The sequence below is a fragment of the Glycine soja genome, chromosome 16 (genome assembly GCF_004193775.1).
Source record: "Glycine soja cultivar W05 chromosome 16, ASM419377v2, whole genome shotgun sequence".
Classification (NCBI taxonomy): Eukaryota; Viridiplantae; Streptophyta; class Magnoliopsida; order Fabales; family Fabaceae; genus Glycine; species Glycine soja.
The window spans coordinates 22,914,924-22,933,501 of NC_041017.1; the positions used below are offsets into that span (position 1 = coordinate 22,914,924).

The following is an 18,578-nucleotide window of genomic DNA, read 5'->3' on the forward strand; positions in this document are numbered from 1 at the left end:
ACTGACATCAACCAAACGATGCCAAATATAAAATGTCGGTTTGGGGGATTAAATGTGATTTGACGTTTTTATATAATGGATTTCATAATTAATGAACAGATTTATTTTGGCATCCAAAATTACAGCTAAAGATTCATGTGTAAATTTTAATAAAAAAATCTTAATTGACAAAAAGCAAGAGATGGCAAATATCAAATCTGCGTTTGCTAGATTAAATGTGATTAGACATTTTGACAATTATCATTATAATAAAAATAATTTGAGCATCAAATTGAAATTACAACACAAAATTACAACTAAAGATGCAGGGTAGAGAAAGATAAAAAAGAAAATTTAGCATTAAATTGAAATCACAACACAAAACTACAACTAAAGATGCAGGGTAGAGAAAACTTTGATATCGAACGCTGTCCAATCTCTCTTTGATTGATCAATGTGTCATATTTTCAATTCTCATCTCTAATAGAATCGAAATAATCCTTGCCTTGAATATGTCCTCACTTAGCACTGATTATACTAAATTTCCAAATTAGTTGTGCAATAGTAATTTCCTATTTTACTGATTCTAATGACTTACCATTAATATTTGAGTTGTAAAAAAACTGAGTTTTTAATTAGTAAATGTCAGCTTATATTTTAGTTCATGTGCAATTCCCTCCAAAAAAACCTTAATTCATGAGTTATCTAGACTTGTTAACATTTATCAGCATTCTTGTATTGAATCGAAATAATCCTTGCATTCAATATGTCTTTATCAATTATCTTAACTCATTAACATTCATCAGCTAACTTGAAGTGATTACATTCATTAAGATTTTGACAACAACAATGCACAGATTGGAATTTCATCACAGGGTTAACAAATAGAGTAATGCAAAGTCCCAAAAAACTACTGTTTCATTTAATCAAAGAGGAAAAAACCAGTTTTGTTTGCAACTACAAAATCTATTTAACGAAAATTAATGTTCCAACAACGTCCTCCATGCAAAGAGTAAAAAAAACCACAAAAACTGTGACGGGGTAAATATTACAATTTGACCATACGATCATAAAAAAACATCCAAGGCAACATTTCAACAACATAATTCATTCAGGCTGAGAAAGCTTAGCTAATTTGTTCGAGGAAACTTCAGCAGGTGAAATCTGAAAGTTTTTTCGCTCATTATCCAACTCATCAAAAGATACACGCTTAGTTGGTGTCAATGGAATCCTGAGAAGAGGGTCATGATCCCCGGTAACAGACACTGATTGCTGCATAAAATATTAATTGATCAGTAAGCTAAATTCTGTTGACATCATCCAAAAATACACCAGCAAAAACACACAACGGCAACCCCAACTTACAGATTCAAACTCTGTAGGCTCACTGGAGCCAAGCCTTGACCGACCATGATCAGCAGTAATAGACAGAGATTGCTGCATCAAATATTGATTGATGAGTCAACTAAATTTTGTTGCCATCATTGCAACATACACCAAGAAAAAAAGAGAAAGTGATGCAATCCTACCCCCCAAGGGTATTGGATAGAAGACTCCAAGAGACTTGGGCTAGAGCTACTAAAGAAGGCCCTAGGGTTTTCATGAACCTTAGGGTAGATTTTTGAGTCCATGGGTCAAGGTTGGATCCACTATTCTTTTTTAAATACTAGAATAGGTTTTTCCTTCTTTTGGGCCTTGTATTTTGGCCATTCTAGTAATATAGGGTTTTAGCCTTGTATTTTAGGGTATTTTGAGTAGTCTTTGTAGTAAGGATTTTTTGTATTTTCATGTATTTTGTCAAGGAGGTGAGCTTAGTTTTTAGATGGGTGTGTGTAGTTAAGCTCTAGCTTCTCAAGGAAGCTTCTCAAGGAGGTGAGCTTAGTTTTTAGATGGGTGTGTGTAGCTAAGCTCTAGCTTCTCAAGGAAGTTTTCTCAAAGAAGCTTCTCAAGGAAGTTTTCTTAAGAAAGCTTCTCAAGGAAGCTACCTAGTCTATAAATAGAAGCATGTGTAACACTTGTTGTAACTTTGATGAATGAGAGTCTTGTGAGATACAACTCAAAGTTCAACTTCTCTCCTTTTTTCTTCCTTCAATTTCGTGCTCCGCCCTCTCTCTTTCTCTCCCTCTTTCTTTTCCTCCATTGAAGCATCCTCTCCAAGCTTCTTATCCAAGGCTCATCTTGGTGGTGAAGCTCCTTCTTCCATGGCTTATTCCCTAGTGGATGGCTCCGCCTCTTACCTCTTCTCCTTTTTCTTTCGCTGCATCTCCATGGTGGAAAATCACCATTAAAGGACCTCATTGAAGCTCAAAGATCCAGCCTCCATAGAAGCTCCACAAGCAAGCTTCCATCAAGTGGTATCAGAGCACAAAAGCTTCAACTAGGTGCTCCTTAAACCTCCATTAATTTTTTGCTTTACCTTCTCTTCCATTGTTTTTTCTTCATTTTTCTCCATGTATCTCCTCACATGTCTTGTGATAAATGTTGTTGACATGATTCTTTAGAGTTTCCACCGATTAAACTTGTTATGGAAGCTAGATTTGATTTTCTATGGTTCAAATTTCTTGTTCTTGTTCTTGAACCATGAATTGTGTTGAGTTTAGGTTCCTTTGAGTTTTGTCTTGTTATTTTTTGTGGCTAAAACCTAAACCATAAAATTCTTACAAAAACATTAAATTAGAATAAAACCTCAAAAATCTAGAGTGACTTGTTCACCTATTGTAGTTTTGTCATAGAAGTCATGTCTAGTCATGAAACTTGTCACATAAGATTTCTTATGTTGTGCTGAATTTTATTTTCTTGTTTCTTTGTCTAACTCATTTGTTCATGAGTGTATGAAATTCTTTTAGCCTATTATTTGATTTGAGTCAAATCTTTCATGTTAATTAGTCCTTAACATGTTCATGCAAAATTCTTAGAGAGTCTTTGATTGTGAACCTTTTCTTGAACTTTTAGGTTTCCTTATGATTATGTCTATTGTGAATTTGAGTTTTGGTGATTGAATTGCTGGCCGAAATGTTGATCCTAAGTGAATATTGAACTCCTAAAACTATGGTAAACAATCCTAGTGAGTTCAACATACATAGGAAGGTTGAAAGTAAGCCCAAGGCAATCAATATACCATGCTTAAAAAAAATCGCTGGTGCTGGCAGCTTGGACATACAAACTTATAAAAATTATTGAGAATTGGTTACTTCGAATTTTGAGATGAAATTTTTAATTAATTTTCTAGACATCTGTAAAAAAGTTATAAAAAAAGAACCAAGTGATTTGGATAAAAGGAAAAAAATACTAAAAATCACACAAGTTGGCAGAAAAATCAGTATCCAGAAAAAAAAAGTGAAAGGGAAGTGTGTTTGTTGTTTTGGCTCAAAATTTATTCTATAATTGGTGCCTATGTTATACCAATCTTAGTTCCGAAATTTCAATTGAAAATTACTGTGAAAAAAAGTGCCAAAGCTAGAGGTTTGTTGAGTCTTTTTTTTGTAGTTTTATTACTCTACTCTAGAGCCATTCTAAGTTTCTCTTTGAGTCCTAGCTTGCTTCTATGTCCTTTTCATTGCTTTAATTGTTGAGTAATCCTTGAAAAATTGTCTTGTTAAAACTCCATTGGTTTAGCTTTCATTTCATTTTTTTTGGTCTTTGGTTATTGCTTGTCTCTTTGTTTCCTTGTTTGTGGGTTGCCATATTGGGAATTGGAAGGAGGATTGGTGTCATCCCTTGAAGAACTTGAGTCAAGAAGAAAGGGGCCAACCATCTTAAGAGCTATTGGACTAAGAAGCACTTCAAATTGAGTGAATCACCAAAGAGATCACAACCACCAAAATTGAGGACCGTTTTGTAATTTTGTAATTGGCAATTTACTTACCTTCATTGCTTTCAAGTTTTGTAACAAAAAGGCCTTTCATTGGAAGTGTGTTGGGAGCCTCCAATAGGTTACCAAACTTCCATTTGTGTGTAATAATTTTAGGCAATTTTTCCTTAGGATAGTGAGTGTTTTGTTGGGAACCTTGAATGTGGTCATCCAAACACTCTTAGGATTCACCTAGTTTACTTTTCTTGCTTACTTTCATAGCTTATTTCCTTTACCTTCCATTGTCAAACCACCTAGATAGCTTGCATTTTACCAATTAGTTTTTTTTCCTTATCTTTCACACCTCTTTTAGTGTTTATTTTGGCTAGTTTCAACCATAGTCTGTTTTACCTTTTGTTTTCAAACCTCCAACAAGAAAGAACCACAACTTAGGAACCAACATGAGTCATCATTCATCTAGTGTTAATGGCGAGGGTACTAGTCATAAAGACCCTTTATCTAGAATCTTAGATGAGTTGAGTTCCCTCAAGTTATGGAAAGAAAAACAAGAGAGAAAAGAAAAAGAAAAACAAGAGAGAAAAGAAAAAGGAAAAAAAAGAGTGGAAGAAATAAGTCAAGATGAAAGAAAGAAAATAAGAGAGGAAGAAAGAAGAAAAATAATGAAAGAAATGAAAAGAGAAAAACATGCCTCCTATAGTAGTCATAACTCTTGCAAGAGCCTAAGTGAAGAACTTCGTGACTATTATGAAGGAAGGCATAGGCCACATCTTAGAACTCACTCCCATAGAAGAGAAAAGGAAAGAAAGCCTCAAGAGGCTAACATTAACCTCCCATACTTCCATGGGAAGGACAATGTAGAGGCTAACTTAGTTTGGGAAATAAGGGTAGAGCAACAACTTAAAAAGAAGTCTACACCAAAATCTTATGGCTCTCACTCTTATCCAAAGAAAGACCAAGGTCAAGGCATCTTAGAGGTGACACCTTCTAAGCCCAAAGATGATAAGGGGAAGACAATAGAAAAGCTAGCCCCTAAGGCTAGTATGCAAGAGAAAACTAGCTCTATAAAGTGCTTTAAATGTCTTGGAAGAGGACACATTACTTCTCAATGCCCCACCACAAAAACCATGATTATGAGGGGCCAATACATTTATAGTAGCCAAGATGAGGCTACTACATCACCTTCCTCTAGTGAAAGTGAAGAAGCAAAATGGGAAGAATCTAGTGAAGAAATCTACCCCCAAGAAGAAGGACAACCATTAGTTGTTAAAGAGAAGTGTAAGGAGGTAAGTGTCTCCTCCAAGAGGTTAGCTAAGAAGGAAACTCATTTTACAATAAAGACAAACATTAAAGAAACTTTCCCTCTTAGACAACCTCCACATTTTCTCTTTGGTAAAAAGGCACTTGCTAGCATTGCCACACCTCTAGGGCTTGAGTTTATTCCTCAAGTAAAGAAGTTGTTGGATGAGGGTTTGGTTCACAAGAGCTTAAATCCTTGTGCTTTGTTGGTGCCCAAAATAGGTATTATTAGGCACCAAGTCCCTAAAATAGGTGGTATGATGAATGTTTTGAGTGGTGCAACCCTCTTTTGTAAAATCACTTGTACACCTAACATCTTCATGATTCATGTACATAGGGACTCATTAGGTAGGTTTGTTCTTATTTTTGGTTTTAATACAAACTTAGGTGCTCATATGGGACACCTTAGGTTTGTCGTATTTTTTTGTAGGAATAATCAACATAAAAATACAGAAAAAGGTACGCTTTATTGCATTACATTCCTTAATTTTTTAAATAGTGATCAAGGGGTTCCCATGGACCCTAAGAGAATAAAGGTCATTCCTGATTAGCCCACTCCACCAATTATAAGGGAAATCTGGGGCTGCCATGACTTAACAAACTTTTACAAAAGGTTTGTCCCATATTTTTCTATACTTGTAGCATCATTCATTGAGTTGCTGAGGAACCATGTTCCCTCATGGGAAGATGTCCATGAAAGGAGTTTTCAGACCTTACCCTACTCTAACATACCCAACACCACTAATACATATGTTTTTATTCTTTTTACAGATGTCGAGGGAAGGAGCCCAGAGTATGAAGAACCTCGGGATTTGAGGTCAAATCCTTTCCAAGGTGGAGGGGATGATGCAATCCTACCCCCCAAGGGTATTGGATAGAAGACTCCAAGAGGCTTGGGCTAGAGCTACTAAAGAAGGCCCTAGGGTTCTCATGAACCTTAGGGTAGATTTTTGAGTCCATGGGTCAAGGTTGGATCCACTCTTCTTTGTAAATATTAGAATAGGTTTTTCCTTCTTTTGGGCCTTGTATTTTGGCCATTCTAGTAGTATAGGGTTTTAGCCTTGTATTTTAGGGTATTTTGAGTAGTCTTTGTAGTAAGGACTTTTTTTTTGTATTTTCATGTATTTTGTCAAGGAGGTGAGCTTAGTTTTTAGATGGGTGTGTGTAGCTAAGCTCTAGCTTCTCAAGGAAGCTTCTCAAGGAGGTGAGCTTAGTTTTTAGATGGGTGTGTGTAGCTAAGCTCTAGCTTCTCAAGAAAGTTTTCTCAAAGAAGCTTCTCAAGGAAGTTTTCTTAAGAAAGCTTCTCAAGGAAGCTACCTAGTCTATAAATAGAAGCATGTGTAACACTTGTTGTAACTTTGATGAATGAGATTCTTGTGAGACACAACTCAAAGTTCAACTTCTCTCCCTTTTTCTTCCTTTAATTTCGTGCTCCCCCCTCTCTCTTTCTCTCCCTCTTTCTTTTCCTCCATTGAAGCATCCTCTCCAAGCTTCTTATCCAAGGCTCATCTTGGTGGTGAAGCTCCTTCTTCCATGACTTATTCCCTAGTGGATGGCGCCGCCTCTTACCTCTTCTCCTTTTTCTTCCGCTGCATCTCCATGGTGGAAAATCACCATTAAAGGACCTCATTGAAGCTCAAAGATCCAGCCTCCATAGAAGCTCCACAAGCTAGTTTATGGAGGCTGGATCTTTGAGCTTCAATGAGGTCCTTTAATGGTGATTTTCCACCATGGAGATGCAGTGGAAGAAAAAGGAGAAGAGGTAAGAGGCGGCACCATCCACTAGGGAATAAGCCATGGAAGAAGGAGCTTCACCACCAAGATGAGCCTTGGATAAGAAGCTTGGAGAGGATGCTTCAATGGAAGAAAAGAAAGAGGGAGAGAAAGAGAGAGAGGGGAGCACGAAATTAAAGGAAGAAAAAGGGAGAGAAGTTGAACTTTGAGTTGTGTCTCACAAGACTCTCATTCATCAAAGTTACAACAAGTGTTACACATGCTTCTATTTATAGACTAGGTAGCTTCCTTGAGAAGCTTTCTTAAGAAAACTTCCTTGAGAAGCTTCTTTGAGAAAACTTCCTTGAGAAGCTAGAGCTTAGCTATACACACCCATCTAAAAACTAAGCTCACCTCCTTGAGAAGCTTCCTTGAGAAGCTAGAGCTTAGCTACACACACCCATCTAAAAACTAAGCTCACCTCCTTGACAAAATACTTGAAAATACAAAAAAAAGTCCCTACTACAAAGACTACTCAAAATGCCCTGAAATACAAGGCTAAAACCCTATACTACTAGAATGGCCAAAATACAAGGCCCAAAAGAAGGAAAAACCTATTCTAATATTTACAAAGAAGAGTGGATCCAACCTTGACCCATGGACTGAAAAATCTACCCTACAGTTCATGAGAACCCTAGAACCTTCTTTAGTAGCTCTAGCCCAAGCCTCTTGGAGTCTTCTATCCAATACCCTTGGTGGGTAGGATTGCATCAGAAAGACAATGTTAGCTCACAGATTCAAGCACTATAGGATCGGTCGACTCAAGTATTGAATTCTCGATCTTGCAACATGGCTAGATGATATATGAATCGACAGCTAATAAACAAATGGAATATATTCATACACTCACAATAACTAAAATAGATTTGACAAAACACAACCTCACTATCAGGAATCATATCTAGCTCAATATTGATCAAGTCTGATTCATCTGAATATTTAAGAACAACAGAATTCCTGAACCTTGGTTGCACCTTCACTTTGAATGCAAGGAAACAACCCAATAGCCTATCTAGTGCTTGAGGAGAGGCATTTAAATCAACATCCCCATCCTTGCGCAGAAAAAGAAGAATGAAAATTGATAGCAAGGTAACAAATGTTCAGTGTAAATTAAAAAACATTGCATGATAATACAAGAACATACTTCTATTTTGAGCCTGTTGACTTCATCCGTTGACTGACCAATTAACTGTACACATTCACGATCCCAGATCAAAAATTTGGTTTTTTCACCCTTGTGATTAACCATCACCTCAACCCGATACCTGCCAATATAGATACTAGCATAAGAAAAAGTAGCTGATGAACGTCATACTAATTAAACAATGAATCAATCACCTCAGTACAGGTTGATCATTCTCTTTGCCACACGGACATGTGAACGGCACAGTTTGCATGTCAGTTTTTTTATAACATTGACCACAAGCCGGATAGCACCATGAATAGTTGTCCATCACTATGGTTGTGATCTTGGCAACAGTAACACAAACAAACTCCTGTTTGAAGAAACTGACATTAGATTTTCTACAAATAACAGCTACAAATGAATAAGAACATCACCCTGAACTGGCATTAATCTGAGAGATATTTTTTACTTCAGTCTTTGACAGAAACACATCTTTTGATGATAATTGAGATGACCCTGAAACCTGTGAACTCCCTTGTCCAATAGGCGTCAAAATTGATCTAACCTCGATCCCTAAATCTAAAAGACTATAACAATACAACAAATGCAAAAGCCCAGGAAACATTACTTATATATTTAACAATTTGAAATTACAATCACATAAGCAACACATTGCCAAAATACCTCTCTCTAAATTCTTGAATTTCCAGCACGAGGTCATTGATCATGAGTTTAGACGCCTAGAAAGAATTACTGACCGATGCCGGATATGATCCTACAGATTAGACCAAAAAAAATATAATCTAGCAAGCATGGAAATTGAGAAATCTAACATTACACTGACCCTGTGCTTCCTTAATCCTAGCATGAGTCAAGAGAATAACGATTGGCCTTTCATCTTCAATATCATTCAAATAAGACAAAAACTGTAAGCAGTAATTTTCCCAGAGTGTAAAGGATAGCACTTGTCCACTATCAGAAGGAAACAACAATTAATGTATCAGTATATCAGCAGCTAATCATCATCAGATACAAACAACAATCACACACACTCAAATTAAATTGTAAAAGATAACCTCAAATCCTTTAAATTCGAAACAACCCTCGTATTTTTGGATGACACATATCGGAATACCACTTCATCAACCACGCCAATAACATCTAAAACAACCACAAGGTAAACGTATCTTACATGAAAAGCCATAAGCAAGTCAATCAAAATCAATCCACAAATTGCAAACAACAATCTTACCAACCAAGAGTCCAATTTTAAAATGACCAGCAATGACACTGGAAAAAGCAACAAATCTGAATTTCCTAAAAGGTAACTGTTCCATATCACATTGCCTAACAACAGTAACTCCAGTAAAACATAATTTATATTCATGATCACAAACTCTGAATTTCCCATCATTCTTGATAACTTTAAAATTATGCATCACATAAGTCAAATTTTCTTTCAAATCAGCCTTGCGAGACTTCAGCTGATCCTTCTTGCAAACAACATGGATTTCGTCTCCCTACAATATAGAAAGCATATAAATACTTCATTGAATGACCAATAATATAATAACATAATTTATAATTCCAAAAAACCGCCAAAAACATACATCAGAATCAACAACCACCATTTCGGCTTGTTCAGTCTTTCCGGGAATCCCAATGAACCAAAGATCAGTAATCCTTACAGAAAGCTTAAGAGCTTCCCATGATCCATCTATCAATTTTATTTTGTCAGCAACACGTGCCATAACTTTATAATCGCAAACCCTGAACAACAACTCCAAGAAAAACAGAACATTAGTTAAAAACCAAGCATATAGTCAAACGGCCAAAAAACTAAACTACAACCTCAACCACTGCAAACCAAAGCTAACAGCCTGTCACCAACAAAACAAAGAAGAAAATTCATAAAACACACATAAGACCACAATAAACTCCATATAAATCAGTAAAAATAAACATGTGGACAAAACATCTGCATAAGTGACTAAATAGAATTAACATATAAAAATCCATTAACACCAAAATTAACAAACCATACAAAAACAGTCATCCTCAACTTAAACCTCAACTTCTCTCAGCCAAACCCAAACTTGGGTACAAAAGTATAATTTCCATTTGCCACACTCAAAACTAACAGCCAAACAAAGCCAAACTGTAAAACAAACTACTCAACCAAAGAATCCACAACATGAATATAACCTTAGCTTCTCCCGATCAAACTCAGCAAAACTAAACTGCAAAACAAAATTGCCAACAAAAAAAAAACTGCAAAATCACAACCATGCACAATAGAAAAATTAGATAAAGACATTCAACAAAAAAGAAAAACATTAACTTTTGTTCTCACAACCAATCGAACACCAGAGCTAAACCAAACTGGGAAACAAAAAGGAAAATCACAGTCATGCACAACATAAAAGTTAGAAAACAAACGACCAAACAAACAAACAGTCTTCCTTCGAAACTTGAAAATGAAACAAATTGTAAAACAAACCTCTCAAGCAAAGAATGCACAACATGAACATTACCTTAGCTTCTCCCAATCAACCTCAACAAAACTAAACTGCAAAACAAACTTCTCAACCAAAGGAAAAATGTAAAATCACAGCCATGCACAATAGAAAAATTAGACAAAGACATTCAACAAAAAAAACATTACCTTTTCTTCTCACAACCAACCGAACAACAGAGCTAAACCAAATTGGGAAAGAAACGAAAATGACACAACAACAATCAACGGCATTGCACAAAACCCCCAAACCACGTGCCCAATCAAAGAGTGGAAGCTAGCTTAGCCATTAAACACATGGCACAAAAATTCCTTGCTGATAAAAAAGTTAACATGTAAACCACTTGCTTAACACGTAAACCACTTGCTGATCAAAAAATCAACATGTAAAGCACCCACGTGTAGAAGCTCAGGACAAACCAAAAACCCATCAAAATGACAATAAACCCAGCGAAAGGGACAGGTGCCAATTTTCAAAGAAGGGTCACACTAGTAATTTTCCTATGCTTCTCTTTTATAATATAGGAGCCATGCACAACATAAAAGTTAGAAAACAAACGACCAATCAAACAAACAATTTTGCTCTCAAACTGAAAACTGAAACAAACAAAAATAACACAACAACGTCCAACACCATTCTGCAAAACACCCAAACCACCTGTCCAATCAAACAATGCAAGCTAGCTAATCCATCAGACACATGGCACAACAGTTCCTTTTTGAGGAAAAAAACAAACACGCAAACACGTAAACCACAGATGTGTTGCACCCGAAGAAGAAAACAAAAGGACAACAAAATCAGAACAAACCCAGCAAAAGCCAAACGAAAGCTAAAACACACATGCACAACATAAACATTACCTTTTCTTCTCACAGTCAAACCCAACAATGAAGGAAAAGCAAACCCCAAAAGAAACTTGTCAACCAAAGAAAAACTGTAAAATCACAGTCATGCACAATATAAAAGTTAGTAAACAAAGCACCAAAGAAAAAAAACAGCGAAAAAGACTAACACGCATACAAACTGAAACCAAACCGAACACAAAGACATTAAACAAAAAAATAGAACAACCCGAACAACAGAACAAAACCAAACTAGAAAACAAAAACGAAAATCACAGACATGCAGATAAAAGTTCGAAAAGAAACGACCAAGGCAGAGCCTCACACCTTCAAATCCAGTTTTGCTTTCAAACTTGAAAAAGAAACAAACGAAAATGTCACAACAAAAAACAGAACAACCCCAACAACAGAACAAAACCAAACTTGAAAACTAAAACGAGAATCACAGCCATGCACATAAAAGTTAGTAAAGAAACGACCAAGGCCGAGCCTCACACCTTCAAGTTCAGTTTTGCTTTCAAACTTGAAAAAGAAACAAACCAAAGTGACACAACAACAACCAACGGGATTGCACAAAACCCCCAAACCACGTGCCCAATCAAAGAGTGGAAGCTACCTTAGCCATCAGACACATGGCACAAAAATTCCTTGTTGATCAAAACAATTAACACGTAAATCACTTGCTTAACACGTAAACCACCCACGTGTAGAAGCTGAGGACAAACCAAAAACACATCGAAATGACAATAAACCCAGCAAAAGGGACAAATGTCAATTTTCTAAGAAGGGTCACACCAGTAATTTTCATGGGGTTCTCTTTTATAATATAGTAGATTAGATGATAAAAATGTATCCGAATCTTATAAATATCCATTAAAATATTTATAAATGGGTAAAATATTTATCCGCTCATTTAGAATGGATCCATAACACGTATTTACTTATAAAATTTTTAATGGAGATGACTGAAGTGGATATTTATCTGCAAAATTTTAATGGGAATGGAAGTGGCAAATTTACTGTACAGGGACACATTTATAAACAATTTACGCATCAGGGTCCCTTTTGAAAGAAATTGCAGGGGGGGTCTGTTTCTAATTTGATGCCGCCAGATGCATTAGCGAGTCCGGGGATGCCGCCAGTAGGAGAAGCGATTCCCCAGTCCCGCCAAGAGCAGGAGCGAGATGCTCCACGTAGCAGCAGTCCCGCTAGGAGCAGGAGCGAGATGCTCCACGTAGGCTAGGGCAATCTCGCCAATGCTAACGGCGAGATGCTCCCTGTTCATGACGAGACATATATGAAAGCAACAGGTTAGGTTATTCAGGTTAGGGTTCAGAGGCACATGCATTGGGAGACTATATGTTCACATACAGTTTAATGTTTAATGGCGTGTAAATTTACAGTGTAAATTGACAGATAGATTTAGCTTTCTTGTTGTAAATTTTGTTTAAATAAAGCAGTTGCAATGATACTCAACGTAGGAAGTTGTGCATGCTCTCCTTGTTCATGATGAGACTAAACATAAGGTCTGAAATAAGGTTCAAAGCTAGCTGTAGATGTTCACAGGTTAGGGGTTCAGAGATGCTACACCTTGTTCACATGCATACAGTTTAATGGCGTGTAAATTAAGAGATAGCTTCAGCTTTCTTCTTGTAAATTTTGTTTAAATAGAGCACTTGCAATGATACTCAATACTTGCAAAATTTCATACTGAAAGAGAGTAAGAAACTGAAGAGAGGAAGAAAGACTTTTGTTTGAAGTTTGAAATTTGTTGATTCTATAGTAAGTATTTTATATTTATTTAAAGAAAGTCTTATTTAGTTTTGTTTATTTCTCATGTATAAATTTTTTATTTTGAAGTAATAAATTTTATGGTTAGAATAAAATTTGGAGGTCAAATTGCATTAATTTTGTAAATTAGATTTTTAATTTAGAAATTATTAGCAGTAATTATTTGTAAGCCTTTTTTTAACTGTTTTTGTGAATGAATTTAATTTCCGTATTTGACATATAGAATTGTTTTGGTATTATTTGACATATAATTTAATTTAAGACAAAAACTAATTACATGCTATTTCTTAACTATTTTGTGGTTTGTTTAGAGTTAAAAACGAAGTTTCATTTTACTTGTGATAAAATATAGTATAAGTTAACAACAAAAAATTGTAATTTTAATTATAAAATATAGTATAAGTTAATAAAAAAATTGTAATTTTAATTATGTTCCGTCTAAAATTTTTTTAAGTGTAATCCTTTCATTTATAACCCTTTTATTTTGTGTTTGAAATTTTTTGTGAAGTTGAGGAATTTTTCATAAATTATTTAATTAGAGTAATTTTTTTTAGAATAAAGTATGAATGTGTAGTTTAAGTTTAATAGAGCAAGCAAATAAATAGTTTATATTTGTATCATTGACAAAATATTTAATTGAAGTAATAATTTGATTTGTTAGACTAAAATTTGAAGGTAAAGTTTAAGTGAATTTTTTTTAATTAGAATTTTTATTTTAAAATTAGTATGACTAATTATTTGTAATCCTCTTTGTTCATGGTTTTTGTGGCTTAGAAGAAATTTGACGTGTGACCCTTCCGGTTATAAATATTATATGTGAGTCTTTAAGTTTTTGAAGGAATTTTTTTTGAATTATTTAATTTGACGTATGAGTAATTTTGTTTTTTTTTTGTTAGAATGACGTCTCAATGTTTATTTAAGTTTACTAGAGGAAGCAAATAAATTTTTTTATTTTTACGATTCACAAAATAATTAATTGAAGTAATAATTGTTTTATTTAGAAACAAATTTTAACACGTGAAGTTTAAGCCAATTTGTAATTAGGTTTTTTACGTTGAAGTAATTTTTTTAATAATGTTTACTTATTTTAATTTGTATTTTAAGTTTAAGTTTAAATTTAATTTAGTAGATGCAGCAAGCAAATACACTTATTTATTTTAAAAAGACTGTTGTTATGATTAATTATTTTTAATTTTGTTGATGTAGGTATATCATGAATTCAATTATTACAGTGTTGTATTTCAACGGAAGAGTATATGAAGACAATGATGGTGTAATATTTGAAGGCAGTAAAAATGCCATTCAGATTAAACGCAGAATTAGTTACAATGCTTTGAAAAAAAAAATTGGAGATAAGGTAAAGTTAGAAAATAATGACATTATTTCTACTATAAGTTGTAGATTTTTAGTTTCAGGAAAATATGTTGCGTTGCAAATTTGTGATGACGAAGATGTTGAAACTATGATCGAAAGTTTTCAACAACAACAACAAATGTCAGTTCTAGAGTTGTACGTAGAAAAGGATGTTGCTGGTGGTTTTATGTTTCATGCTGCAAATTCTGTTACGTCATGTGGACGTAATGTATCTCATCATGAGTCGGAACTGCCAAGAAATATAAGCAATTTACATGTTGATGAAGATGATGATGATGATGATGATGATTATCTTGCATCTAACTCATACGTTGAAGAGTCTTTCGATGAAGATGATAGTGATGATGGAATATCTGATACAGATGATGAAGTCACTGACATCGTTGAACCAGTTTCAATTGTTCACCCAAGCGAAGGTAAATGTTTGTGAAATACAAAATTAGTTGAATACATCTATCTTTTTATGAGAATTGTATTTAATGGTAACTAAATAGGAGTAGTTTGTTGACGTGATTTTATTTTATAAATTATTAGGTGTACCAGAAATTCAAAATCCATTTTGGAATGATGCTATGCATTATAATAATATCAATTGGAGTCATCCGGACGAGGAGGACACTTGTGGTCTGGACATGCCAACGACTTTTAATGTTGGACAAGAATTATATGTTGGCATGGATTTTGACAGTAAAGATGCGGTCAAAAATGCACTCAAACAATATGTGATGAAGGTGCATCAAAGTTTTAAGGTTGTTGAAACGAAATCACACAAATATATCGTTTGTTGCCCCAACAACACCGAAGAGTCTCCTTACCCTTTTTATATGAGGGCAATTTTATCCAAAAAAACTTATGCATGGAAAGTGACACGATGGGGTGGACCGCACACATGTCTAAATATGACTATGACACAAGACCATGAGAAGCTTGATTCAAATTTAATTGCGACTTGCGTAGTAGGTACGTTTTTTATGTTCATATTATCCTACTTTTGTGTTATTTGTTATTTTAATTTGTAATTTTATTTAGTTATTTGAATTACAGGCATGATCAGAGAAGATCCATCAATAAAAATTTCTTTGATTCAAGAAAGGATAAATAGTGAATTTTCCTATAAGGTTTCATACAGAAAAGCATGGATGGCCAAACAAAAGGCGATTGCAATCGAATATGGCAATTGGGAATAGTCGTATGCGAAACTCTCGTCATGGCTAACACACATGCAAAATCATTCTCCTGGCTCTTACTTTCAAATACTACATGACGATTTTATTGTCGGTAATAGGGTGAGTCGCGAACATCGTCAATTTCATAGAGTATTTTGGACATTTGGTCAATGCAAGGAGGCTTTTAAGTACTGTAAGCCAATCATACAAGTTGACGGCACACATTTATACGGCAAATACCGTGGGACCCTGTTAATGGCCACATCGCAAGATGGAAATGGTGGTGTTCTTCCTCTAGCATTCACCGTGGTCGAAGGCGAGACGCTAACAGCATGGTCATGGTTTTTGGCCCACTTGCGTGAACACGTCATAGATAAGAATGAAATTTGTCTAATATCTGATCGTCACGCGAGTATAAAGTCTGTTGTCGCTAACGAAGCACTTGGTTGGCAACCTCCCCACGGTTATCATGTGTACTGCGTCTGACACATAGCCAGCAATTTCAATCACAAATTCAACAACGCGAAACAAAAAGAGATGTTCAAGAAATTGGGTAAGGTTTATTTTATACATTAATTTAATTTGAGTTTCATGTCTACGTACAACTTTTGATGATAACAAATTTGATGCAGCGTACACTCCTTGCAAGCATGTGTTTGATCAAAACTTAGAAAAATTTTGTCAATTGAGTCCAGCCATAGCAAGATGGATTGATCGAATCTCAAAGGAAAAATGGAGCATGGCTTACGATACATCTGGACGACGATATGGTCACATGACAACCAACTTATCAGAATGTGTGAATAAGGTGTTGAAAGATTGTCGCAGCATTCCAATAACAGCGTTGGTCAAGTCAACATATAGTAGGTGTCGAAAGTACTTTGTTGATCGTGGTCACCAAGCCCAAAGACAATTAAGAGAAGGCCAAGTTTATTGTTCTAAGCTTGTTACAGAACTTAGGAAAAATCAAGAACAAGCTTGTTCGCACATCGTTCGCGTGTATGATATCCACTCGACAAGGTTTGAAGTATAGGAGACCTTCAATCCTATAACGCAACGTGGCGGACAAAAATGGGCAGTTAACTTGAATGGCCATTATTGTCAATGCGGAAGGTATTCTGCGCTTCACTATCCATGTTCACACATTATTGCAGCTTGTGGTTACGTGAGCATGAACTACTACCAATATATAGATGTTGTTTACACCAATGAGCACATCTTAAAAGCATACTCCGCACAGTGGTGGCCTCTTGGGAATGAAGCGGCAATTCCTCCTTCTGATGAGGCATGGACACTAATCCCTGACCCAACTTCAATTCGTGCGAAAGGTCGGCCAAAATCAACAAGGATAAGGAATGAGATGGATTGGGTCGAACCATCTGACCACCAACAAAAATGTAGTAGATGTGGAGCTTAAGGGCACAATAGGTGCCGATGTCCAATGCAATCTGACCGTGGGAGTAATTCATTTAATTGATTTATGTATGTTACATGTCTGACTTGTATTGCTTTAGGTTTTGTTCAATGTATTTACTTGTTGGTCTTCAATGAAATCGTCAGTTACTTTTTGTTGAATGTGTGCTTCTAATGAAATAAAATTACATTTAGAAGTTGAAATAAATGGAGTGGATCAATCGAGGTTGAGTGACATTGGTGTTGATCGTTAGTTAGAAACGTTAGTGTCTAAGTATTTTGTCTACCTTAGTTTTTTTTTTAACTATCTACAATGACAAACTATGGACTTAGTCATTATGGTTTAGTGTCTAAGTATTTTGGTTTAGTGTTTAGGGTCTAAGCCTTTGGTTTAGTGTTTAGAACTATGTGATTAGGGTTTACACTTTATGTTTTAAGTGTTAGGGTTTAGTTTTTTTATTTTAAGGGTTAGTGCTAAGTTTTTATGTTTTATGGTTAGGGCTAAGTTTTTTATTTTAGGGTTAGGGTTATTTTTTTTATTGTATGGGTTAGGGTTAGTTCTTATTTTTTATTTGTTAGGGGTTACTTCTTATTTTTTAGGGGTTAGGGGTTAGTTTGTATTTGTTAGGGGTTAGGGCTAAGTTTTTTTTATTTTAGGGTTGGGGTTAATTTTTTTATTTGAAGGGTTAGGGTTAGTTCTTATTTTTTAGGGGTTAGGGGTTAGTTCTTATTTGTTAGGGGTTAGGGCTAAGTTTTTTTTATTTTAGGGTTGGGGTTAATTTTTTTTATTTGAAGGGTTAGGGTTAGTCCTTATTTTTTAGGGGTTAGGGGTTAGTTCTTATTTGTTAGGGGTTAGGGTTTAGTTCTAATATTTTAGGGGCAGGGTTACTTTTTTATTTTAAGCATTAGGGTTTAGTTCTTATATTTTAGGGGTTTGGGTTTAGTTCTTATTTTTTATTTTAGGGTTTAGTGTTTATTTTTTAGGGGTTAGTGTTAAGTTCTTTTTATTTTAGGGTTTAGGGTTAATTTTTTTTATTTTAGGGGGTAGGGCTAACTTTTTTATAATGGTTAGGGTTTAGTTCTTAATTTTGAGGGGTTAGGGTTGAGTGCTTATTTTTTAGGGGTTAGGGCTAAGTTCTTTTTATTTTAGGGGTTACGGTTAATTTTTTTTTATTTTAGGGGGTAGGGCTAAGTTTTTTAGTTGAAGTGTTATGGTTTAGTTCTTAATTTTGAGGGCTTAGGGTTTAGTTCTTAATTATGATGGGTTAGGGTTGAGAGCTTATTTTGTAGGGGTTAGGGCTAAGGTTTTTTATTTTAGGGTTTAGGGGTAATTTTTTCTATTTTAGTGGTTAGGGTTAAGTTTTTTATTTGAATGGTTAGGGTGTAGTTCTTATTTTTGAAGGGTTAGGGCTAAGTTTTTATGTTTTAGGGGTTAGGGTTAAGTGTTTTTATTTTAGGGTGTAGGGTTATTTTTTTTAATTTTAGGGGTTA

At 35.1% G+C, this 18,578-nt stretch overlaps 1 protein-coding gene across 1 annotated transcript; it reads right to left on the reverse strand.

Annotated features, from left to right (window-relative positions):
• Positions 1–1,086: 1,086 nt before the first annotated feature.
• On the reverse strand, positions 1,087–14,889 carry LOC114389866 (replication protein A 70 kDa DNA-binding subunit A-like). Its single transcript, XM_028350584.1, has 15 exons — positions 14,819–14,889; positions 12,480–12,620; positions 11,362–11,435; positions 10,321–10,367; positions 10,191–10,225; positions 9,596–9,755; positions 9,238–9,505; positions 9,062–9,146; positions 8,830–8,957; positions 8,455–8,564; positions 8,198–8,355; positions 8,004–8,124; positions 7,741–7,911; positions 1,345–1,416; positions 1,087–1,251 (listed from the first exon to the last, which is right to left on the reverse strand). The coding sequence occupies exons 1-15, from the start codon at positions 14,887–14,889 to the stop codon at positions 1,087–1,089; spliced, it is 1,806 nt and encodes a 601-aa protein (XP_028206385.1).
• Between the last annotated feature and the right edge of the window lie 3,689 nt (positions 14,890–18,578).

Coding starts and splice junctions, on each gene's coding strand:
- LOC114389866 (XM_028350584.1), bottom strand. CDS start 14,889: ATGTCAGTGACTTCATCATCTGTATCAGATATTCCATCATCACTATCA. Junction 10,368..11,361: donor TTTGACTGTGAGAAGAAAAG/GTAATGTTTATG, acceptor TTTGTTTCCCAG/TTTGGTTTAGCTCTGGTGTT. Junction 7,912..8,003: donor TCAACAGGCTCAAAATAGAA/GTATGTTCTTGT, acceptor TTTCTGCGCAAG/GATGGGGATGTTGATTTAAA.